General features: G+C 45.5%; 1 protein-coding gene across 4 annotated transcripts; it reads right to left on the minus strand.

Annotated features, from left to right (window-relative positions):
* Window positions 1–947: 947 nt before the first annotated feature.
* On the minus strand, window positions 948–25,237 carry Acox1 (acyl-CoA oxidase 1). 4 transcript variants are annotated; one of them, XM_027425611.2, is made up of 14 exons: window positions 25,000–25,237; window positions 24,675–24,834; window positions 18,622–18,782; window positions 12,262–12,369; window positions 10,036–10,155; window positions 9,599–9,714; window positions 8,749–8,918; window positions 7,964–8,126; window positions 6,955–7,145; window positions 4,173–4,352; window positions 3,952–4,057; window positions 3,580–3,723; window positions 3,241–3,447; window positions 948–2,601 (listed from the first exon to the last, which is right to left on the minus strand). In XM_027425611.2, exons 1-14 carry the CDS (start codon window positions 25,106–25,108, stop codon window positions 2,551–2,553), a joined length of 1,986 nt encoding a protein of 661 aa, XP_027281412.1. In that variant the 5' UTR covers window positions 25,109–25,237; the 3' UTR covers window positions 948–2,550. The 4 variants fall into 4 exon arrangements, with proteins under 4 accessions (XP_027281412.1, XP_027281411.1, XP_027281413.1 ...); XM_027425610.2 differs by lacking the exon at window positions 18,622–18,782 and adding an exon at window positions 13,645–13,805 and having other exon boundaries at window positions 25,000–25,236; XM_027425612.2 differs by lacking the exon at window positions 25,000–25,237 and adding an exon at window positions 13,645–13,805 and having other exon boundaries at window positions 24,675–24,814.
* Window position 25,238: the final 1 nt, after the last annotated feature.

A 25,238-nucleotide genomic window follows, 5' to 3' on the forward strand; every position in this document is an offset into this window, starting at 1 on the left:
TCTTAGGAAGACAGACTTAAAGAATTCAGAAAAGGAGGAACAACTCTGGGTAGCAAGTGTTTAAACTTTTGACTCCATAGAACATTAGGTGATGAATTTGTAAAGTTCTAGGCGGCAGCTAAAAGCTGTGCCATGAAAGAAAACCAGGAAGATTAACACTTGAGTTTTAGGGTCCTGGTAGCCCGGGGTTCTAAGCACTGTGAAACCACAGGGAAGCCTTTGGACATAAGCAAAGCACCTAAGCTGACCTGAAAACCAGGCTCATCCAGGTAAAAACCAAAGGGCTGTGTGATAGCTAGTGCTGTCATCTTGATCGTCTAGAATCATCTGAAGACTGGTCTCTGGGCACACCTGCAGGGGACTGTCAATTATGCGGGAGACAAGTGTAGCTATGGGTGGGCCCATTCCTGGGCAGGAAAGATACTCTGAGAGAGAGCTGACCAACAGTGATCTTTTCTGTCTCTTCCTTTCTTTTTAAAGGTTTGCTTTTATTCTATGTGTATGGGTGTTTTACCGGCATGTAAGTATGAGTACCATGTATGTGTGGTGTCCTCAGAGGCCGGAAGAGGGCTTTGGCTCCCTGGGAACTCAGTTGCCCATATGGGGATGCATCACTCTATTCTGGCCTCCGAGGGCACTCAACACATGTGGTGCACAGATATGTATATGTAGGTATAACACCCAACACATTAAAAGTTCTAGTCCCAAGTGTCATGGCAGCTCTGGCAGCCTGGAACTCATTGTGTAATCCAGGCTGGCCTTGAACTCATAGAGAGCCACTTGCCTCTGTCTCTGTCACCACACTTCACTTTTTTTGGAGGGGGCTCTGTAGTGTAGATCACCTCTTCAGTCCTACCAAGATCCCAGGTCTATGCAATGGGATAAGGTGGTGGTGCTGGTTAACACAGTACAGTATTCGGGAATAAGACTACATTTAACAGCCAAGATCCAGGAATTTAAATTTATTTCTTATTTTCAACAATATGAAGTACTGTTAATAGAAGCCCAAATGAAGTGACATAGTGCTAATCTTCAATCTTAAGCAATTATCATTTGTTCCAGGAGAAAGGGTAAGGCTTGTGTCAACAAGTCTAATGACATCAACCGCCCTGGGGCTGCTTTCATGTCAGTGTCAGACACCATTTCCACTCCATCACACCAGCTCTCAACAGCACAATGCTCTCAATTCTTTTCATGATGCAAATGCCATGGATACAGAGCTAACAGGTTAAAATGTCTTCTCTGTGATTTTAAGAACAAAGAGTCCCTATTAGCCAGGCATGGTGGCACACACCTGTAATCCCAGAATTCAAGAGACTGAGGATCAAGAGTTCAAGGCCACACTGGGCCCATCTCAAAACAAACAAAATCACCAAAAAAAAAAAAAAAAAAAAAAAAAAAACAAAACAAAAAACAACCCTCACACATGCAGGCACGTGTGCACATACACACACATACACCATAAAAGGTGTATTTCACCTTTAAGCACAATGATTGTAAAGACAAGCAACTGAAGGGGCCATTTGACCAGCTAGGTAAGGCTGCTAGCGCTTACCACAAAGCCAGGTACTCAGCTGCAACCTCCGCTCATCCTTCAGGCCACATCAATGATTACATCTCCTGAACTAGAAACCACAGTGCATGGCTATAGCAAAGGGTTTTCTGTTATTTCTGGGTGTAAAAGGTGAGCTGAGTGATTTACTTTTATATGCCAAATACTTGACCATCAACCATTTTAATGGCTTATGACAAGACGAAAGAATCTTTCAAATCTGGATTGTCCCAGGAAATTTACTTAATGAAGTAACCAAAATACATCAGTGCCACAGCTGAGGGCTCTCCCTATACTTAACCCACAAGGTAGGAATAGTTACTGTCTTTAGTATCTCTTTTAGGAGAAGGCAAGCAGGAAAGGTAGGACATCAGCAACCATGACTGAAGCCTGGGCAATGGCCAAATAAGTAAAGATAACTATGCCTAAGTACGTCAGAAACTGGGGAACAAGGTGCAATTGTGCTAAGACCAGGAAAGTTAGAGCCCAGAACGGACGATCATTCCAACAAGGGCTTATGGTTCCTAGGTGGGTGTGGTCAGCTATATTCATGATAGAGCTCACAGAGTGACACACGTGCACAGCCTTTTTAGTGTAGATTACTTAGGCTGGAAAACCTAGAAAGTTCCACCTTATAAAAGACCGTTGCTTTAGAAAACATATATCCAGTGATTAGCAGTGAAAATGTGAAAATAAGGATTTAGAAGTAAACTGTTAATTGCTCAGTCATGCCTACTGGGATTAGCAGCAGCCCAGATGGAGGTCAGACAGACCACGCTGTGAAGCCAGCCCTCTTAGTACCTAAGAGTCTGTGACTGCACTCAAAGCATTTCATCTCTACAGTCTGCTCATTTCTCTTTACTTATAGAGGAAAAAGGCCAACCCACCAGTTGCTCTATAGCTACACAAATTTGATGAAGATTTCACAAGGATTAGTGAATCAAGGAGGAGAGATTTCCTGCCACTCTCTGAGCAAGTCAGACTTCTCCTGGGGAAGCTCAAAGCTTGGACTGCAGGGGTTTCAAGTGCTTGTAGTAAGACTCGTGGACCTGCAGGGAAAGCAGAGACGGCCAGTCAGGAAATTCCCATGTAAACTAGCATCTTTAAACAGTAACAGCAACACAACTTTTAACTGAGAAATTATGTGGACCTTATACAGGCAGAAATACAAATGTTTGTTTTTGTCATTTTTTTTTTAAAACCAGGGGCTCATTATAGCCTCAAGCTCATAGCTCTGCTTGCCTCTGCCTCCCAGTGCTGGGATTAAAGTGCACACCACTAAGCCCAGCCTTTATTTAAAAAATAGACATATAAATGTTATGTATTGAATCTTACTATTCGTGTGTGTGTGTGTGTGTGTGTGTGTGTGTGTGTGTGTGTGTGTGTGTGTGTGTCTGTACGTTAGTATGTTTCTATGTGTTCAGGGGCCCATGGAAGCCAGAAAGGATATTGGATCCCTTGGAGCTGGAGTTACTATGTGAGTCATTCAACATAGGTGGTAGGAACCAAATCCAGGTAGGAGCATTAAATACTCTCCAGCCCCTCCTCTCTCTTATATGACAAAAGTCAGTGGGCCAGGAGTGCCACTCAGGGACAGAGCCCTTGCCAGCACCTGCCAGGTCACCATGGGCACTGCACAATTAAATGAGAGCTCCAGAAGCCAGAAAGACACTTTTTGCTTGTTTTACCTCCGTTTTGTTTAGTGGGGATTTCTTAGCCCACTCAAACAAGTTTTCATACACATTCCCGTCATAGCGGCCAAGAACAGAGCCGAGCGCCATATCCTTAAAGTCAAAGGCATCCACCAGAGCAACGGCGTTAGGCCGGATTAGTGTGAGCAACTCCAGGATCCGGCTATTTACTTGTGACATCTGAGCTGCAGTGATGATGTTCCCCTAAGGAAAATAGTAAAATGAATAAAAACATGTACAGACTAGACATTTATACACACAGAACTGTAAAACAGACAACTGCTTAAAATCAAACAGACAAGCACAAAACAAGACTTCTGCTTTGGAAATACTGACCTCAAGGAAATCTCCTCCCTTCTGGCTGATCCCATACAGAGAATATAAGAAACACAGATTCCTCAGGACAGCCTGGACGGCCTTGTCTTGAATCTTGGGGAGTTTATCTGAAAACAGCTTAACTGCCACATAGTGGCAATGGGCCTAGAGAAAAGACAAACAGTGGCGTGTGGGAACCCTCGCAAAGGTGGGTGTGGTGGTTTACGTGTCTAACTCTAATCTGGGAGGCTGAAGCCGGAGGCCTGCCCGGGACTGCCAGGTCAGTTTTAGTTACATGGTGAGTTCCAGAGCAGTGGTGGCTACTGAAGCTGCCACAGTGACCTGGACATGAAGGAAGGGGCAGCAGAGCTTGGTGAGGGAGCCACCACTGACCTCACTGGCCCGAACAAGGTCCACAGAAGTTAGGTTCCACGCTACTTCCTTGCTCTTCCTGTGACTCATATGAGTGTGGAGGTTTTTTGCAGCAATTTCTACCAATCTGTTAAGCAAGAAGGAAGAGTAGAGAGCGGAGGAAGCCGTCTTGGTTCGCACTCCTCTAATGGGCCCCAGCCTGGAGACCTCACGGCTGTCCTCTTACCCTGAGGGGCGCTCACCTGGCTGCACGAAGCTTGTAGGCTTCAGTCAGGCTGTCCAGGCTGTTGATGTCCACCAGAGTTGGCCAGACTGCCACCTGCTGTGGTTGGATACGCTGACTGGGCAGGTCATTTAAGTAGGACACCATGCCCCCCACCAACTTCCCAGAGTGCACCTGGTCATAGGTTTTCATCAAGAACCTAGAAATCACCAAAACACATGCTTTTAATAGCTCCTGAAATGATTTCACACTGTCTGACCATTGTGCTGGCTAACTTTATGTCAACTTGATACAGGCTAGAGTCATCTGAGAGCAGGGAACCTCAAAAAATACCTCCATAAAAGTAGGGTGCAGGCAAGCCTGTAGAGCAGAGGTTCTCAACCTGCTTGCTGGTCGCGACCCCTCATCATAAAACAGATATTTAAATGATGATTCATAACAGTAGCAAAAAAAATTAGATATGAAGTAGTGACGAAAACAATTTGATGGTTGGGGTCACAGCTACATGAGGAACTGTGCTAAAGGGCCGCAGTACCAGGAAGCTTGAGAACCACCGCTGCAGAGCATTTTCTTAAGTTAGTGACTTTGCGAGAGGGCCCAGCCATTGTGTGTGTATTATCATCCTGGGCTAGTAGTCCTAGATTTCTATAAGAAAGCAGGCTGACAGCTGGGCAGTGGTGGCGCACACCTTTAATCTCAGCACTCAGGAGAAAGAGGCAGGCGGATCTCTGTGAGTTCAAGGCCAGCCTGGTCTACAGAGTGAGTTCCAGGACAGCCAGGACTGTTACACAGAGAAACCTTGTCTGGAAAAAACAAAACAAAAAGAAAGGCTGAACAAGCCATGGGTGGCAAGCCAGTAAGAGGGAGGGGACCCCCCCCAAAAAAGGCAGTAAGCAGTCCCTCCATGGCATCTTCATCAGCTCCTATGTCCAGCTTCCTGCCCTAATTGAATTCCTGTCCTGAATTCCTTTGATGATGAACAGCAATATGGAAGCATAAGCCAGATAAACCCTTTCCTCCCCAAGTTGCTCTGACCATGGTGTTTCATCACAGCAGTAGTGACCCTAACTAGGAAAGAAGTTGGTACCAGGATAGCGGGATGCTGCAATAACAGACCAGACCTGACCATCAATGTTTTTTTTTTTTGGGGGGGGGGGTTGTGGAAGGACTTTGGAACTTGGGGCTAGAAAAGCCATTGATTATTGAGAGCACAGTGGGCTGTTCTGTAGGAGCTTGGAAGACAAGAATTTTGAGAGCAGTACAGATGATGGAGGCCTGGCCTGTGACATTTCAGAGGGAAGCAAAAACTCTTCCGGGTCATTTGTGTGAAGAATCCGTGGAGTCTGGTAAGCTGGGGCTGAAGAATCAGCTGTGATTAACAGGGAACCAGAAACACTGAAGTTAAACCTTTGCTTTGCAGGAACAATGGATGCTGGTCAGCTGGAGCTGAAGAATCAGCTGTGATTAACAAGAGACCAGCATCACTGAGGTGAAGTCTTCAGGGAAGTGTCTGTTCAGGGTCAGCACACAGAAGCTGTGGTCCAGAAGTGGAAGAGGTTGTACTCATGCTGGCAGCTGAACTTGGCAGAGTCACCCAGGTGCTGGTTTTGAAGGTGTGAAGGGGACATGGAGAGCAGTTGAAGCTTGGCAATGTGTGGCAGAGCTGGAGTCCCTGAAGAGAGCCCAGGAGAGGCTAAGGGTGAAGATGCAGCCCAGCAGTGGAGCGGAGCCAGCAGGAGCCTAGAAGACAAGCTGTGTGTGCTGCAGAGGGCAGAGCCAGAGAAGCGACCCAGGCCCCTTGGAGAAGCCCAGGAGAAGATCATGAGTGAATCGAAGATTGTGGCATTATTTATCTGTGTTGGGAGTTTGGTTTTGCTTTGTTCAATTGTGACTGTGCCCTGGTTCTTCCCTCTTCAAGTGAGAAAGTATTAGCTTATTATTTATTTATTTTTAAAGGTTTTATTTATTATGTATACAACATTCTGCTTCCATGTGTATCTGAACACCAGAAGAGGGCAACAGATCTCATAACGGATGGTTGTGAGCCACCATGTGGTTGCTGGGAATTGAACTCAGGACCTCTGGAAGAGCAGTCGGCGCTCTTAACCACTAAGCCATTTCTCCAACCCGATTATTATTTATTTTATAGGCATCCACAGTTGAGAGACTTTGATTATTTATTTATTTATTTATTTAATTCTTTGTTTTGTTTTTCGAGACAGGGTTTCTCTGTATAGCCTATCCTGGCACTCACTCTGTAGACTAGGCTGGCCTCAAACTCAGAGATCTGCCTGCCTCTGCCTTCTGAGTCCTGGGATTAAACACGTGTGCCACCAATGCGCCGCCAACTTTGAATTTTTAAAAGAGATTTTAGATTTTAAAGGATTTGAGATTTTTATAGAGACTGAACTTTTTTTTTTTTCCCAAGTCAGGGTTTCTCTGTGTAGCTTTGTAGACCAGGCAGGCCTCGAACTCACAGAGATCTGCCTGCCTCTGTCTCCCCAGTGCTAGGATTAAAGGGATGCACCACTGCGGCCTGGCTAAGTAAAGTTTTTGAAATAGTAAAGACTTTCAAGATCTAATATGTTTTATATTTGTGGTATTAATTAATCTTGGGATGAACCAAAACTAAGGAAAGCTTATGTCTTAAAAAACCCTTTCCTCCCCAAGTTATGTTGGTCACGGCGTTAATCACAGCAATAGTGACCCTAACTATGGCAGACCACAAATAAGAAGTGAGTTGTGACAGAAGGGAAACCATCACTGCCTTTCATGGGGAGTCTGGGAAGCCTACTTCTCACCTGGCTGTCTGGAGCATCATGACAGTGTTTTCTCCCTCGAAAGTGCAGGCCGGGGTAAAAGTGACATAAATATTTGGAATTCCACTGCTGTGAGAATAGCCATGTCCACCACAAGCCATCCGACATTCTTCGATACCAGCATTGGCTGTCCAGGTAGTAAAAGCCTTAAGCCCAGCGGTGAGGGCGTGAAGCTAGGGGACAAGTACAGGCCATGAGAACCCTGGCTTAGAATACACCTTCTAACAGAAAGACACATCCTCCTGGGAGTGCACTGGTCACTGTCAGAAACAGCTGTGCACATGCCTACCACAGAGGGAGTCATCTGCAGTCTGTGTGCATGTCTGTCTGCTGCAGAGACAGTCATCTGCAGTCTGTGTGCATGTCTGCCGCAGAGACAGTCATCTGTGATCTGTGTGCATGTCTGCCGCAGAGACAGTCATCTGTGATCTGTGTGCATGTCTGCCGCAGAGACAGTCATCTGTGATCTGTGTGCATGTCTGCCGCAGAGACAGTCATCTGTGATCTGTGTGCATGTCTGCTGCAGAGAGAGTCATCTGCAGTCTGTGTGCATGTCTGCTGCAGAGACAGTCATCTGTGATCTGTGTGCATGTCTGCCGCAGAGACAGTCATCTGCAGTCTGTGTGCATGTCTGCTGCAGAGACAGTCATCTGCAGTCTGTGTGCATGTCTGCTGCAGAGACAGTCATCTGCAGTCTGTGTGCATGTCTGCCGCAGAGACAGTCATCTGTGATCTGAATCAGCAATGTTCTCACACCTTCTGAACGGTTGTACTGCCCAAACAGTGAGCCCTTTCTTTAAATTCTATTAATAACAATTCTAGCTTGCCATCTGATCCGCATTTAATTTTAAAAAGTTCCAAGGTTATGTAATTCCTTTTAGGAAATTCCAACATGCAGTTTTTGCTGGACGTCTGCCAACAGGCAAACATGAAACCTAAGGGTATAGAAACCTACAGGTATTTACAGAGGAATGAGAAAGTGCATCCATACCTCAGGCAGCTCACTCAGGTCCCCTTTGCCAATGCTCTCATTAATTCGAAGGTAGGTCTCCTTCATGTACCTTCCTACAAAGTGGAAGGCATAGGCAGTGGCCAGCAGAGGGAAGAGTTTATACTGCTGGGTTTGAAAATCCAAAATCTGTGGTTCTGGTTCACTAAATAACAGAAAAAAGAAAAAAAAAATAGTAAAATTTACTTGCAGTAAAGACATGGCAATTGAGTTCATCCTTACATAGGTTCTTCTTGTACGACAGCGGCTGTCACTACTGTCATTTTACAAATGGGGAAGTGAGAGGTTAGGGAATCTGTCTGAGGTCACACAGCTCAAAAATGGCAGTTCTTGGCTCTGTAAGGTCATATTGTTTTCTTTTTTTCTTCTCCCTGGTTGTTTGAGACGGGGTTTCTCCCCATATCCCTGGCTGTCCTGGCACTCACTCTGTAGACCAGGCTGGCCTGGAACATACAGAGATCCACCTGCAATGCTCTTCTCCACGCTATTGCACTGCTGGGAGGACAGTCTTCTAACTGCCTCAGTGTTTCCCGTATATCTCAGCTACAGAAAAACTCAAGCTGGTCAGCTAACAATTCAGAGGATACTACAAAAGGCTCAACACGCTGTGTTCTGACCAATCCTGGAGAGGCCCACCTGGTCTACAGAGCGAGTTCCAGGACAGGCTCCAAAGCCACAGAAAAACCCAGTCTTGAAAAACCAAAAAAAAAAAAAAAGACAGTCAAAGCAAGCCATCAGCATGAGCCCATCTCAGACCCCACTCTCACCCTGGCTTGATTTCAGACTGGTGCCTCACGGCACTGTATCGTATGGCGATGGTGCAAGCCTTAGACAGACACCGAGCTGCATCTCCCACAAGGAAAGACCTGACGAACACCATGGTCCCATACGTCAGCTTGTCATTCAAAGGCTTCACATACGTGCCATCAGGCTTCACCTGGCAAAACAAAACAGGCCTGAAGTGTCTTTCTGTGAGGCCAAGAGACTGGGTACTGGAACAGCAGGGGACCTGGCTTCAGTGGAACCTGGCAACTGGTCTGAAATACTAAATTTCACTCCCGACTCTGACCTGAACCAGAGATTTTGGGAGCAAGGGCTTGATTTTAAGACATGAGGTAAGCCAGGTGGTGGTAGCACAAACCTTGAATCCCAGGGTTCAGGAGGCAGAGGCAGGCAAATCTCTGTGAGCTTGAGGCTAGCCTAGTCTACAGAGTGAGTTCCAGTAAAGCCAGGGTTACACAGAAAAACCCTGACTTCAAACAAAACATTACAAGAAAGACATGGGTTTGCTATGCAGCTCAGCCTGACCATGAGCTCACTTCATCTGCCCCTCCAGAGCACACGGCACTTGGCTCAGAATCTGAGTTCTAATTGGCCTTCCAGGCTATTTCAAGTTGCTTAAGGGCTTGAGAACTGATACTTTTCACACCTTCTCAACTGCTTCTAAGTCACTGTCAGAATAAAAGAAGTCAAATGTCAAAGCATATCACCTTCTGCAGCCAACAAGCAAAGGCTGGAGCAGGAGAACTGCTCTGAACCCTAGCTTAGCTAGACTGGGATACATAGTGAAAACTTGGCAATGACAAATTTACAACCAAATAAATTAAATAAATATACCTGGGCATATTTCATCAGCATGTTCTCTCTAGGAATACGGTAATTATCCATCTTCAGGTAGCCATTATCCATCTCTTCATAACCAAATTTGGGGCCAATATCCCCAACAGTAATACCTACCATAGACAACAGAAATACGTGAGATAGTTATGCTTTTGAATTCCTTGCCTTACACTTTTTGCGGCTTATTTAATTATTTTACATGTGCGGGTATTTTCTGTGCATGTATGTCCATGACCACATGCATGTCTGGTGCCCCAGGAGGCCAGAAGAGGGTTTTGGGTCCCCATGGAGCTGGAGTTACAGACGGTTGTGGCTACCACATAAGTGCCAGAACTGAACCCTGGTCCTCTGGAAGATCAGCCAGTGTTCATAACTGCTAAATCATCTCTCCTGCCCTGTGTAACTGACGTGTAAGTCAGATGAACAAGACTTACCTGGCAAGGGCTTGTGGGTCCCGATTTCACGAATAGGGACAACAAAGGCATGTAGTCCATAGCACTGCCCTTGAGTGATGAGCTGAGCAAGAACGATTGCGTGATTGGAAGTCTTCCCAACTGCAGCATCAGGAATAGGGGAGAAGTCAGTGTGCTGTTCCTGTTTTTTAATTTTTCTCTTTTCTTTTCTTTTTAAAGGTAGAGCCTTGTGAACTCTTGTTTCTCCTACCTCTATGTCCTGAGAGCTGGGATGACAAGTGTGAACGAACCACCACACTTGGGTATGTTTTTGTATTTTTATGGATTATATTACATTTACCGGGGGAGGTCGATCATGCCGGTAATATGGCATGCATGCGGGGGTCAAAAGACAACATGTGGGAACTGTTCCTCCTCCCACCATAATGGTTTCTGAGGACTCAACTCAACTCACTGGTGTCGGCACAAATACCTTTTCCTGCCGAACCATCTCACTGGCCCTGTTGTTGAATCTCTAAATGGTGGGAATAGTAAAGCATGTGAAAGCATGTCCTTCCCCATGACAATCTCACATACAGCTTCTGGACAAAGCTTGCAGTTTTGCTCTTTTTTTTTTTTTTTTTTTTTGGCAGATAAATCCTACATTAAAAAAGATAGGTTTTCAATGTTTTTAAACATTTAGTATGGGGATTTGCGTGTGCACACATGAGCACGTAGGAGGTGTGGGTGTGCATGTGCCACAGTGCCCATAGGAGGCAGGAAACAACCTGAAGGAAGTCAGTTCTTTCCTTCCACCATGTGATTACCGGGTCACACTCAGGTTTGCAGGCTTGTACCAAATGTGCCTTTACCTGCTGAGCCAGCTCTCTGGTGCAGCACAGGCGTTTGGTTCTAGGACCTGTCCCAGCTCTTTAACCCACATCTGCTCTTGGGATACCTTCATTCTCTTAATAAACTGCTCTGTTTCTGTCACACAACAACAACAAAATTCTAGTCAGGTGTGGGACTCCAGCACTTCAGAGGCAGAGGCAGGTAGATGTCTGTGAGTTTTAGGACAGCCAGGGCTACACAGAGAAACCCTGTCTCAAAAAAAAAAAAGACAACAACAAAAAACAAACAAACAAAAAAACCAACAACAACAAAAAACTTAAATAAAGGCTATTTTGAGATACTTAGAATCTGAGACCAACCTGGATTACACCGCAAGACCTTGCTCCCACAAACAAAACGAGAATGTAAATAATAAAATCCATCAACTACTAATTACACCTGAAATAGATATCCCAAGGCCATAATTGAGTGAAAGGACACACTAAATATAAATTCTATATCAAAGTTGTTTATAGTAAAAATTTGAACGTAACTCAAATTTTTGTCAGGAATAAGAACTAGGGAAGTGGGCTGGAAAGATGGCTCAGAGGTTAAGAGCACTGGCTGCTCTTCCACAGATCCTGAGTTCAATTCCCAAGAAATCTCATCTGTAATTAGATCTGTACCCTCTTCTGGCTGCAGGCATATATGCGGGCATAACACTGCATACATAATAAATAAATAAATAAATAAATAAATAAAGCTTTATAAAAAAAAAAATAGGGAAGCTATGCTGAGCAGTGGTGGCGCATGCCTTTAACCCCAGCACTCAGGAGGTAGAGGCAGGTGGATCTCTGTGACTTTGAGGCCAGCCTGATGTACAGAGTGAGTTCCTGGATAGCCAGGGCTATTACATAGAGAAATCCTGTCTGAAAAAAAAAAGAAGAAAAGAAATAGGGAAATTTATTTTATTTTTTGAGACAGGATCTCACTATGTAGCTCTGACTAGTCTGGAACTCACTCCGTAGCGAGGGCTGGCTTTGAACTCATGGAGATCCGCCTGCCTTCGGCCTCCTGAGATTAAAGAGGTGTACCACCACACTTGACGAGGAATTTTATTTCAAATGATTACTATGAGAGCTATGGTATGTGGGGATATTGAGAAGAAAAACTGAGCCAAGTATTTTAGCCACTACTGTTGTGCTTTTATAATATATATATATTATATATATATATATATATATATATATATATAATCATGTACCACAAGAGAATGTAAAACATCTTATAATAGTTTAAGACTTTAACTATTTTTTTCTTACTTCACAATTATATTCTCATATAAGGTCTACATTCTAAATATAATCTCATAATAAGTCCTCAAAATGTTCAACAACAACAAAAAACAAATGCTTAAAAAAACAAAAAACAACTTACGCCCCCCAGGCCACCACTTAATAGAAGTCACTGTAGGGCTGTTGAGAATGAACTCCTGGGTTTTGGGGTCATATGTGGCAGTAGTCTCCAGGCCTCGAAGGTGAGTTCCTAAGGAAAGAGAGCAGATGACCTCAGCTACAGCACAGAGGGGAAAGACCAACCAGACAGACAGACAGACTCCCTGCTGAATCCTGGAAGTTCCAGGCCTCAGAGGAAGCTGAGAAGCAGCAATGTGTTTGTGGACAGAGCTGTGAGTGATGGACAGCTCCCCACTAGGCCGCACACAGAAGGTCACGAGCAGCCATCCCACTTTAATGTGTCCTATTTCCCGAGACCAACACAGAGAGGATGGAGAGAGAGCACACGGTCTAAGGACAGAGACAGCTACTCTCCTGCATCACTGTGCCGTGTGCCGGTACACATGAGCCGCAGCACACCAGCTCCCACCAAGTAGGTCCTGGGAATTGAACTTGAGCCACATTGCCAGGCTGGGCCGCCATTTCTGCATTTCAAAATGACAACTTCAACTCTAGCAAAGTGTTCACCTCTGTACTGAGGCAAAGAGGCAGCATGGGAGAGAGGCAGACTCAGCTAGACCTTTCTATATATGCAAAACTTATTTCAGAACGGTCACTACATATGTTTGTTATGAAAAGTGACTTCCTGTAACAGAGCAGTAGAGACAAAATGTTCTCACATGACAGCTGAACTCAGCTGTATACCACCTTGTATCTTGTGAGGAGTCTATAAAATGTTGCTCAGTGTTAAGAGGGGGCTGTACAGAATGTACCTTTCTCTGACTCCTCACAATGGGGCAGGGGACAATTAAGGTGGGGCGATCTGAGATGCCAATGTAGAACATGAGAAAAACTACCACCTCCAGCCCCACCTGGTTCAGAAAGAGAGGCAAGGTGGCAAGTGTGTGCAAACAGTTTGATGTCAGTGGCCTGGAAGTACGGCTTAACTTTTCTAACCTCTGGTCAAATCACCCTCAAACTTCAAAGTACCTCAAGTGACTTCAAGGTGTATTATATACTGCACACTCTGACTCCAGGAAGCTACACATCTCTCTACAGGAAGTCAAAGGCCACTCATACATTACCTGTCCTTCTGAGGTAATCATCAGAAAGAAACAAACAGATGTGCTCAGAGTCTACACACACGGACTCCACAGACTGCATGGCTGTAGGCCTGACTGGTCATCCCTAATCTTCTGAAGGAGGGTCAGGAAGAACCAGCAACCATGGTGATAAAATAACTTCACTTCCATTGCCTGAGCCTAAGCCGGGAGCCGGACTCTGCAGAGGCTCATGGGGTGGGTGCTCTATACAGGTCCGGTCCGCAGGGCCCGCCCACCCAGAAGGTAGACTAAATACACTGTACCATGACCCATCTCTGTCTGGGCATAAGTGCCTGTGATCTCCAAATTCCAGGCCGGCATGAAGAAGCGTTCTTGCTGCTCTGCGGTGGCCTGGTGAAGCAAGGTGGGCAGGAACATGCCCAAGTGAAGATCCAAAGGCTCAGGTCGCCCTCGGTGTACAGAGCTTCGAAGAAATACCAAGGACAGGCAATTGAGGGAAGCATCATCAGGTGTGCAAGAATCAACAATGTGAGCAGACAGAGCAGGGGGAGAAAAAACAACAGTGAGTGTGAATCAGTCACGTGCACTTCATCATGGCCGGGAGGGAGCAGCGCCCTTTTCTGTGTTACGTCAGACTCAGCAATGCCCGTCTTTCTTAAGTGGCAATGTGTGGCAGGGACGGCTATGGAGACCCAGCACAGACAATGTGCGAGGGCAGGACTCCAGCCTTTAGGCTGGTGAAAGGAAATGAAAAGTCTGAGGGGCCTGAACGGGAAACAGGGCCGTTCTCTCAGGGTTAAAATGAATCCAGGCTAAAGTTTCTCTGAACACAACAATTTTAGTTAAGTGTCTAGACTGGGATCCTTTCTGTTTGTTCAGAAAATACTGAGGACAGACCCACAGTCTTTACATGACGAATTTCACCGTGTCAGATACTCGAGGGTTGGATCTATTGGTGCAGATTAACACAGAGAGGGACAGTGCTCTCCACCCCAGCAATTCCAGCAATTCCAGACGTGTGATCTTGTGAGGATTATTACAATTGCAAATCGTCATTAGGGCCTGTGATCCATTGGGATGCATTTAACTATCTTAGAGATGAGCCTGGCTCAGAACCTTTCAGTCTCCTAACCTCTCGCTCTGCCTGTTCCAGCCTGTTCCCTCTGAGACAAGGCTGCTGTGCTCCGAAGAGCTCACCAGGACCTCTCCAAGGCAAGCGAGTGGCTGTGCTTCGGGCTAACTATCCACAAGACACAGTGCCAGCCCCACTTCACAAAGAGAAGAAGATGGATAGCCAAGCATCACGGCTGCATCAAAAGGACACTGTCGAGCCAGTTCAAAGATGCTGCAATCTAGTCCCATCTCCAGTCTCTGGGTGACAATCTTAACGGTCAAGCGTGAGGCTGAGGATGTCTAAAATCCAGAGCTGTCCTTAGAAACATCAAAACGGAAATCCCAAAAGATGGGCCACTAGCAGGGCAGGTGAAAGGGCTGTGGGGACGCTTGGTGCTACTTTTGCAACTCCCTATGAATTTGTAATCATTTTTAAATTAGATAAAAAATTGAAATCAATTCATGGAACTAGCTGTGATGGTGCACATTTGTAATCCAAGCACATTGGAGACCGAGGCAAGATTCCAGGTCAAGGCCAGTTTAGGCCACACAGGGAGACCCTACCTTAGAAACCCAAACCACATCGACCAAATCAAACCAAACTGCATTTGTGAGATGCCCTTCTCATTCGTGCCAGCATTGGGAAGGGGGCACAGCTCAGTGGTAAACAGTTTGCCTTGGGTTTGCTCTATCACAGACAGACAAAAACCAAATCACTGCTAATCTCCCACACCTAAACCTAGAATTCATACAGGAGGCCCTGGATTTAAATGAGTGGGGAACCCTAGACTAGGGTGACACTCACAGTAGAGATCATGCTGGTTTAAGCAAGAATACCGAGTGCATACTCTATTTTGTTTTGGGGGTTGGTAATAGAAATTGAGCCCAGGGCCTTGCACACACTGGGCAAGCATCCAACCTCTGAGCTCCATTTCCAGATTCCAGACACACATGTGTACAGTACATTCCAGAAATAAAGTCATACTATTTCAAAACTCTAAAAGAAGCTATGAAGAATCAACAGAAGAAAAGCCACAGCTGGACGGTGGTGGCACACGCCTTTAGTCCCAGCACTTGGGAGGCAGAGGCAGGCGGATCTCTGTGAGTTGGAGGCCAGCCTGGTCTACAAGAGCTAGTTCCAGGACAGTCTCCAAAGCCATAGAGAAACCCTGCCTCCACCCCCCCCCCAAAAAAAAAGAACAGGTAGCTGAGAACCATAAATGTAGGAAAACGTCTGAGAGTCACTCTCACTCTCTAAGTCATCCTTGGAGATGAGCTGAGCAGAGCCAGAGACGAGAACAATCACAGCACAGACAGATTTGCACCTACTCTGAGGACACACCCAGCACACAGAATACAGTGTCTGACACATGAGGCAGGAATGGAAAAGTCATTAGATGGACAGTGTTGTGAGAAGGGTCAATATGCAGATTCTGTTTTCATTAATGCTCAAAGGCTGGAAAAATAAATCCCTCATCTTATCAAAGAAAACGCAAATAGCAACTGAGACCGTGTAGTTGTATACAAGCTGGCTACAGGACACCACAGCTTCAACTCCCAGGTGTGTACTGATGTGGTGAAAACAAAGTGGCCGCCTTGACAGGGCTATAAATACAAGTATGTTCTGAAGTGACTAAAGATGGGACATGAGGTGACTGTAACCGGAGCACTGGGAAGGTTGAGGCAGGAGGATCACAGTTCAAGGCAAGTGTGAGGTACTTACAAGAACTTGTATGGTAACAAAGCTGTTAGAGACAGCAGAAGCGCAGAGTCTCAAGCTAGCAATACAAACTGTGACGTGAAGCTGGGCGGGATGACTGATGTGTCTGTAACCATGACGCTTGGAAAGTGAGACAGGAGAACCAGAAGTTCAAGGTCGTCCTTGGCTAAATAATGAATTCTCGGTGATCACAGCCTACATGAGACCATGTCTCAAAACACAAAGCAAAGCAAAACAAAACAAAATAAAAGCTGTTTAAAATGCTCGTTTCCTTCAGTGCAGTGACTCATTTCTGATAATATTATGCTAAAGGTCTAACCCCAAACACAAAATGTGTGTGTATTTTTTTCCTTCTTTCACTGCAGTGCTGGGGTTGAACTGAGAGCCTCTTGTTTGCTAGGCAAGCATTATTTTTATAAAGAAGATAGATTACAGCAGCAAGGAAGGGCTCCAGAGACCACTCAGAGGCGGAGTGCTTGCCTAACATGCATCAAGACTGATTCCATCCCAGCATCAAAATAAAAAGACAGACAGATGGACAGAAAAAAGTCAAGAAAATTACAATAGCCCAAAACCAAGAAGCAAGTCTCATGGGAACCCACAGAGTTCAGTCAGCTGGCAAGAACAAGACTAGCACAGGGGACAGCAGTGGAGTGGCAACGCAGGAGGATCCTGAGATCACACCTTCTCTCTTCCAAGTTTGGAAGGGAGAAAGGCGCTTTCTTCAGTGAGAGGAGCCTGCCAGTGCGGTCTTCCAGGGCAGCACCTGTATTAAACATCTACAGCCCTAAACCAAAGTGCTAATGGAGAAGGGAAAAGAAACAGTCCCTATGAGGTGACAAGTTCTTCAACTGGTTACCTGCTCTGTGTCCTAAAGAAATCTGAGGCCAAAATGGTCAATGTGAGGCTGATCTCCACACTGTCCCTTCAACACCAGACCCCTGTAGGGTGCCCCTCTTGAGTCCAGGCCTGGGCCTTTCCAGGAGGCTCATAGATCCTGACCAGGTCTGTCTAGATTTCCTGGTATGCTTTGAGAGAAGGGAAGACACACTCCAGAGCAGCTGTTCTCAACATGTGGGTCTCCACCCCATGGGGGTAGGGTTGCCAAGGACCACCAGATATTTGAATTACAATTTATAGCAGTAGCAAAATTACAGTTATGAAGTAGCAATGAAAATAATTTTATGGGCCAGGCGTTGGTGGCGCACACCTTTAATCCCTTTAATCTCAGCACTTGGGAGTCAGAGGCAGGTGGATCTCTGTGAGTTCGAGGCCAGCCTGGTCTACAAGAGCTAGTTCCAGGACAGCCTCCAAAGCCACAGAGAAACCCTGTCTCAGAAAAAAAAAAAAAAAGAAAGAAAATAATTTTATGTTTGGGGGTTACCACAACATGAGGAACTGTATATTAAAGGAATGTACCACCATGTCTAAATTTTTTTTTTTTTTTTTTTTTTTTAGTTTTTTTGAGACACAATTTCTCTGTGTAGCCCTGGCTGTCCTTGAACTCACAGAGCCCCGCCTGCCTCTGTCTCCTAAGTGCTGGGACTAAAGGTCCCACCAACACCACCCCGCTTTATTTATTTATTTGAGACAGGCTGGCCTTGAACTCACCTAGTTCCTCCTGAGTGCTGGAACTAAAGTCATACTTGACCATACCTGACAGGCAGCCAGGCCAGTAGTGGTACACCTAGGAGGCAGAGGCAGGTGGACCTCTGTGACTCAGCCTAGTCAACAAAGCGTTCCAAGACAGCCAGGACTGTTACACAGGGAAACTCTTGTCTTGAAAAACAAAAAACAAAAAACAAAACTAAAAACAGTACACAAGCAAAAGCTAAAACACACGCATTTCCCCAGGTGTGGTCTCTGAAAACAGTCTATTGCACACTGAGTCCACCAACGTAACTGCTGAATGCATTTAGGAAGGATTTAACCAAAAACCACTGGCAGGGAAGGATCCACAGACGTCCTGGGGAAAATGTACGACACACAGAGGAGAAAACCACAGGACTCACGTTTCAAACTGTGGAGCAGCTAGCAGCCAACAAAAGAGCAGGACAGTTCTTTACTTTTACCGTGTTATCACAATGCGTTCTTACGACTTGACCTCTAGACACTGCTGAGGCACTGACCTCTTCCAACAGACTCCCTCACCACCACACACACCAACACATGGGTGCTCCCATATGTCTACATGCCACCTCTCCAAGCTGCTCAGTAACTGTCAACAGTGGGTATGCGTGACAATGACAACAGCTTTAAGATGTTCACTGGCCAGAGCCCTGAGGAAATAAACTCAGAAAAGAGAAACTGGGTTTTGATGCAACAATTTAAAAATAAACCCCCAAACACATAGCTGCAGGGGAGGAAGGGAAAAAACCAAACGGTAGGAGTTACTTCTCTTGAACTTATGAGGTGGTCACCCCGGGACCGTCAGATGTGGACTAACCGTGGCCCATCTCCGTCTGGGCGTAGGTACCAATTATCTGGAGTTCTTGGGACGGACGTATCCATTTCTCTCGCTGGGCATCGGTGCCCTGATTCAGCAAGGTAGGGATAAACATGGAGTAATTGAGGCCCACAGGCTCCACAAAATTGACCAAGTGTAGTCTACAGGAGAGAAAAGAAAAGCACCTCAGCCTCCCGCGGGACACGGCGCCCACCGCCCAATCTGTCACGTTATCATTAGTGTGTGCCATGACATGGGGGAAGGAGGCATGTGGAGGTCACAGGGCAGGAAGTGCTCTCCTTCTACCTTCAGGTTCCAGAAATCAAGCCCCACTTGTCAAGCTCGGCAGCAATCACCTTGAGCCATCTTGTCAGCCCCTCAACCCCACATTCTTGACCAAAAACAAAAACAAAAACAAAACAAAAAAAAACTTGGCCTCCAGGATGAAGAACGTAAAATTTAGGGGCTGGAGAGATGGCTCAGAGGTTAAGAGTACCAACTGCTCTTCCAGAGGTCCTGAGTTCAATTCCCAGCAACCACATGGTGACTCACAACCATCCATTATGAGATCTGGTGCCCTCTTCTGGTGTGCAGGTATACATGGAAGCAGAATGTTGTATACATGATAAGTAAAAATCTTTAAAAAAAAGAATGTAAAATGTAGTGTTTACTATAAAGAGCCAAGACCAGGGTCTTGTGTATCAGCCCTTCCTTCTCCTCTTAACCTGGAGACCAGCTCCTTTTGTTTTTCTCTGGTGCAGGATGGGCCCAGCCTCTTAGGCTGCTAAGCCTAGTTCCAGCACTGGGCCGCCTGCAGGGTTCACAATTCTTCTCAGTATTAAAAAAAGAAGTCCTGTATGAACTCTGCACTTGATCTGAAACAGTAATTGCCACTGTTGTGCCCGCGTGGGCGTTTTAGCGTGGGTGTGGGCACTGCTGTGTTCCTTTCAGGGTTAACCTGCTGTGAGGATCAAGAGGAATTCCACAATCACTGCTTATTACAGAGCCATCAGCAAAAGCTCCCAAGAATAATCCATTTCAACGTTTTGTTTTCTCTTACTACATAACCCTGGCTGACCTAAAATTTACTATGTGGCTCAGAATAGTCTCAAACTCCTGGGAATCTTTATCCATTAGGCCACGTGCTGGGATTACAGGCATTCAACACCATGCCTGGCATCAACAATAGTAGACTGTCGGGGCTGGAGAGATGGCTAGTGCTTAAGAGCACCGGCTGCTCTTCCAGAGGACCTGGGTTCAGTTCCCAGCACCCACATGGTGGCTCACAACCATCTATAACTCAAGTTCCAGAGGATCCGACACCTTCATGCAGACATACATTCAGGCAAAACACCAATGCAAGCAAATAAATAACAATTTAAAAAAAAAAAAAAAAGAAATGGCCAATTTCCATTCTGCTGCAGAATAGTATAGGATGAACTTGTAACATGTTTAAAAAAAAAAAAAAAAAAAAAAAGAATAGTAAAATGGTCTCTGCCTACATGACCTAAGGAAATAACCGGATGAGTAAGTATTTCAGGGTAGAACCACAGATCTCCAAAGGTCTCCAGGGTATCTAAATGAAGTAAGCAGCTTAAAAATCGCCCCCAATGGCCAATGACCATCCTTTCAGATTAAGGGAGCTGCACAGGACACTGAAATCCAGCCCTCAACCACTTTCTCATCAAACAGAACCCACAAAACACAGACTGAGCACACCAGTTAGGACTGTGCTTCCCATGGACTTCCTAGGGGTCTGTTTTGCATTTTGTCCCAGTGTGCACCCAAAGAACTTTGGAGTACAAATGCTGTGTCACCTAAGTGACTTTGATGTCTTCTCAGAGGTGACCTTGGGCTTCACAAGGAGGAGAGCATGGACTACAGTAGGAAAGGAAGACTGTCACTCCACAGAGGGGCCACCACCTTAAAAGCAACAACAACAGCAAACACAGAAATTGCCTACTGCCTACAGAAATAACACCATACAGACCAGCCAGACTCTTCTGCTTTCTATCCATCACAGCTACTCTGAGACACTCTCTGCAAGGATGCTCTCAGAGACGGATACCACCAATCAACCCAAATGAGCTAATGTGATCACATAATCTGCAAAGAGAGGACTTCTTCGTCCTCTGTCCTGGGCAATGTTAAGCTCAGCGAACGTTCGCTCCGATGTCAATGGTTTCAGTTGTGTTGTTAGAGCAGAGAGATCACTCTGCAGCTGGGGTAGGATCCGGTGTCTAGCATGTAGAAGGCACTCTGTTCACTGCCCAGCAAGACAGATAAATCACTTCTCAGATATGCTAGGAACAAATGCCCAAATGTCCATGAGATAACTGACTAGACACAGAGACGATAATAAAGCCCCAAATAATGCTGTGCCTTTTGTCTGATTTCTATAACATCATATCCAACTATCATTCTAAACTGGGTGGAAGCTGGTGTAGCACATGCCTGTTTCCTCAGCAAAAGAGGAGGCTAAGGCAGGATGATTTTGAGTTTCCAAGAGGCCATTAAGCAAAAAACAGATGAGAAACTGGAGAGAAAACATGAATGGAAAGAGAAGTTAAAGCACTAAAAGTCTGATGACAGACAAACGCTAAAGTCACCCTCCAGGGCAAGACTGGCACAGCATCCCAACAGGCCTTCCGTGTCCCACTAAAACCACACACCTCCCTTTTCCTCACCCACATGAGCGCTCATGTACATGTAAGTATGCCAGAGAAGACAGAGAGACAGAGAGAGTAAAGAGGAAGGAAACAGGGATTTCTGAGGAATAAGGTGTAACTGAGGAGCCAGAAACGGGAACTGAAAAGGCTTCTGAGACTGGAAAATGTAATTACTAGGTCCATTAACACAGAGCAGGGTGTGACAGCATCATCCTATGTGCTTACTACTCAAGAGGCAGACAGATATCTGAGAGTTCAAAGATAGCCTAGTCTACATAGTGAGTTCCAGGCCACCCTAGTGCTGGGATTAAAGGCGTGCGCCACCAAAGCCCAGCCAACAACACATTCTTAAGAAAAAAAAAAAAAAGAAAGAAAGAAAAACCCCAAACAAGACATAAAAAAGATCATCTTAAAAAGAAATAGTAGCTGAGTGTTGGTAGGGCAAGACTAGGGAAGCAGAGGCAGGCGGATCTCTCTGAGTTCAAGGCCAGCCTGGTCTACAGAGCGAGTTCCAGGACAGCCAAGGCTACACAGAGAAACTGCTTTGAAAAACAAAAAAAAGAAAAAAATAGTAATAAACACACAGCAAAAAGACCCATGAATGCTCTAAATCCCTAGAAACCCTCCTGTTTCATCAATCCCAGCCCTCCTCCTTGATTAGCATATGTAGTGTATTTTACAATTAATAGTAAGTTTTTGGGTTTTTTCCTAAATTTTTATTACTAGGTACATTAACACACCTAGTGCATTACTAGGTGTACTTGCACAAAGTCTACATGTATGCAAATTACCCATCTACAACAAGTGATAAGAAACGGGGCAAAAATGAATAATGAAAGTTTTTCTTGGTGGCACATAAAATTCTGATGTTACAGTCAGCATTCAAGATACAAGTGGGAATACATGCTCACAGAGGGCCTAACACCACAGTCACTGCCAAGACCAGCTTCCAGCCTCTTTTAACTTAAACCGATCTCCCTGTCACAGGGTGTTCAAACGTCATTAATATTTCATCTGAACAGGAGGCTGGACCCACAGGAAGGACTCTGGTCCAGGCCTCTGCGACCTCACTTAAGTCTGGCTGCACAGTGAACATTAACACAGGTTATGAAACACCTGGTATCACCCACTTACAGAACAAAACAGCAACCCTTCTCTTTTATGTTGCTTTGAGAAGGTATAAAATCTTAGAAATTTTCAATTTGTAAACCCAACTTAGTCCATCTTATAACTCTTTCCTAGGATTTATTGTGCTTGAAAATCCCACGAATTACATGCTTTGGACATGAGAGTGAATATTTAGAAGTTGGTGAGTATTCTGATTTGGACTGCCAAACTAAACACGAAAGAAGTCTAAATGCAGGTCATTCTGTCCTCCAACCGGATAGATACATAAGGATGACCTTGGCCTGCCTCCAGCTCCCTTGTGCCAGGATTACAGGCACACGGCATATTTCTGATTAGCAAGACTGAATGGAGTCCTAAGGACTTAAGGGCAAAGCAAGCCATTTCATCATCCCAGTAATGGCTGAATCAAGTCACAAGCAGATATTGACTGCATTGTACCCACACACAAAGAAAGGAGGAATAACTATTTCCACACAGGGGCGAGGCTTGTAATCATTTATATTGGCTCTTGAAAACATTCTTAATAAAATTTAATCTCTTTAAGTCGGGTAGGGTGGCTCGAACCTATAACTCCAGCACTTAGGAGGCTGAGGCGGAGCAGTACTTCGAATTGGACGCCAGCTTAGACTACACAATAAATTCTAGGTCAACCTATCTCAAAAAAACCAAACAAAACAGAACTTTCTGTTCTTGCTCAGGTGCTGTAGATTTAACCTAGGACCTGGAGAGTAACAGGCAAAGTGAGCTATATTTATGGTCCAAATCTTTATTTCATTTTTTAAAATAATTAAGTTATTTATATATATGAATGCTCTATCTGCATGTGTGCCTGCACACCAGAAGAGGGCATCAGGTCCCATTACAGATGGCTGTGAGCCACTGTGTGGTTGCTGGGAATTGAACTTAGGACCTCTGGAAGAGCAGCCAGTGCTCTTAACAGCTGAGTCATCTATCCAGCCCCCTTTATTTCATAATTTATTTATTTATTTGGTGATGCTAGGGATTGTACCTAGGTAATTAATTATGCATGCTGGGCACAGGCTCTATCATTGAGGTCTGTCTCCAGCCTCCCCAATTTTATCTTTATTGATGGAAACGCTGGAGTTCCTCTACAATATAAAAACCCAGAAGTAAAGTAGAAGCATCAGAGTTGGCACAAAATGTGTGGCTAAGGGGGAAAAGGAGTTCTATGCATAATTGAAAAGCAAAGTGTAACAGAATGAGTGAGACAAGGACACTTTTCCAGCAAGAGAACTACAGCAGGTTTTATGCACAGAACAACCATTAATGAACGCTACATAACATCCAACAATGCTGGGTTCTTAGAATGTGGTTCTTAGAATATCAGATTCATTCTGAGACCTGACATGTCTCCATCCACTCTCTCGTCACCCATTATCTTATACTCAAAAATACACATCATGTAACAACAACATCTGCTACCATCCCAAGGTATTTAAATGTCTGGCTTCCTAACCACAACATTTCTCAGAAATCAGGAGGCCTTTTTCTTCCCTTGTCTTCAGTGCTGACAAGCAAACCCAGGGCCTTGTGAATACTAGACAACCTGTGTCCCACTGAGCCACACCCCTGGCAACAGGCATAGGACACTTTTACAAAGTGCAAGTTCATTTTGCATTTAAATAACTCTCATTGGGATGTTTGGAACAAAAGAATTTTCATTACTATTTGTTGTGTATTCTTTCTTTCTTTCTTTTTTTCTGAGACAAGGTTTCTCAGTGTAACAGCCCTGGCTGTCCTAGAACTGGCTCTGTAGACCAGGCTGGCCTTGAACTCAAGAGATCATCCTGCCTCTGCCTCCTGAGCGCTGGAATTAAAGGTGTGCACAACCACTGATGAGGTTAATTCTGTTTGTGGGGGAGGCACACAACAGCCACCTCTAGTGAACTGAAGGCAGAGGACAATCTGTGACTCTCTATAATGTGGGTCCTGGGAATTGACCTCCGACCATTAGGCTGGGTGGCAAGAGCCTTTACCCGCTGAGTAGCCATCTCAGGAACCCTTAAACTTTTAAAAAAAAATAAGATACAAAACTGAGCATATCCATTATTAGCATTTTACAAATCTGCCACACTATCCCACTGAAGGCCTTAGATGCAAAAGTAATATTTTTCACACATAAAACTGACTGATGAAACGTCCAGTCTGAGCCCTCAAATACCATGCAAGATAAAAAGGCCTCCCCAGACGGCAGCTGTAGTCTGGGCTTGCACTACTGTGCTAAGGCACACCTACTTTTTAAACCACATGATTTCTTCAGGGTCTGAGATGCCGAACTCCCTCATCTTCTTCACCATGGTGGCACTCTTCTTAACAGCCACCTCGTAGCGCTGGCTGCGCGTGAGGAAGTTATAGTCTTCGTGCTGGAAGTCCGGGTCGTTCAGGATAATGTTCTCTGCAAGGGAGTTAAACCACATCAAGAGAGACAGCACTCGCCCTCCCTGGATCCCAGCGGGTTAGAACCGAGGGCGTCCCGGCTTCCCCTCACTCCCGGGACCCCGCTTCACAGGGGTCTTCCGCCTCGGTCGGGGGAAGAGGGAGGCCTGGCCCTCGGCCTCACCGATTTCCCGGCGGCGCCGGGTGTTCTCCGGACTGCCATCCAAGATGTGCGTGACCAGCTCCGGATTGAAGGTGGCGGCGGCCCGCTCCTTGCGCAGGTCGGGGTTCATGGTGGCGGCGGCAGACGAGGTGGCGACAGGAGCGACAGACGCCGAAGCGACGACCCTGAAGTGTCAGCAGCCAAAGCGCGGGGCCGGCCCTAAGAACTCTGCCAGCCGGCCGAGGCCCCGCCCCGCTCGC

This window comes from Cricetulus griseus, chromosome 7 (genome assembly GCF_003668045.3).
Source record: "Cricetulus griseus strain 17A/GY chromosome 7, alternate assembly CriGri-PICRH-1.0, whole genome shotgun sequence".
Classification (NCBI taxonomy): Eukaryota; Metazoa; Chordata; class Mammalia; order Rodentia; family Cricetidae; genus Cricetulus; species Cricetulus griseus.

What these genes read in the sequence shown, in the direction of transcription:
- Acox1 (XM_027425611.2), bottom strand. Translation starts at nt 25,108, where the DNA reads ATGAACCCCGACCTGCGCAAGGAGCGGGCCGCCGCCACCTTCAATCCG. An exon ending in CCGGCGCCGCCGGGAAATCG is followed by an intron (nt 24,835 to 24,999) that starts GTGAGGCCGAGG and finishes ACTCCCTTGCAG; the next exon opens with AGAACATTATCCTGAACGAC. An exon ending in ACCTTGTTCGGGCCAGTGAG is followed by an intron (nt 3,724 to 3,951) that starts GTCAGTGGTGGC and finishes TCTTTTCTCTAG; the next exon opens with GCCCATTGCCACTATGTGGC.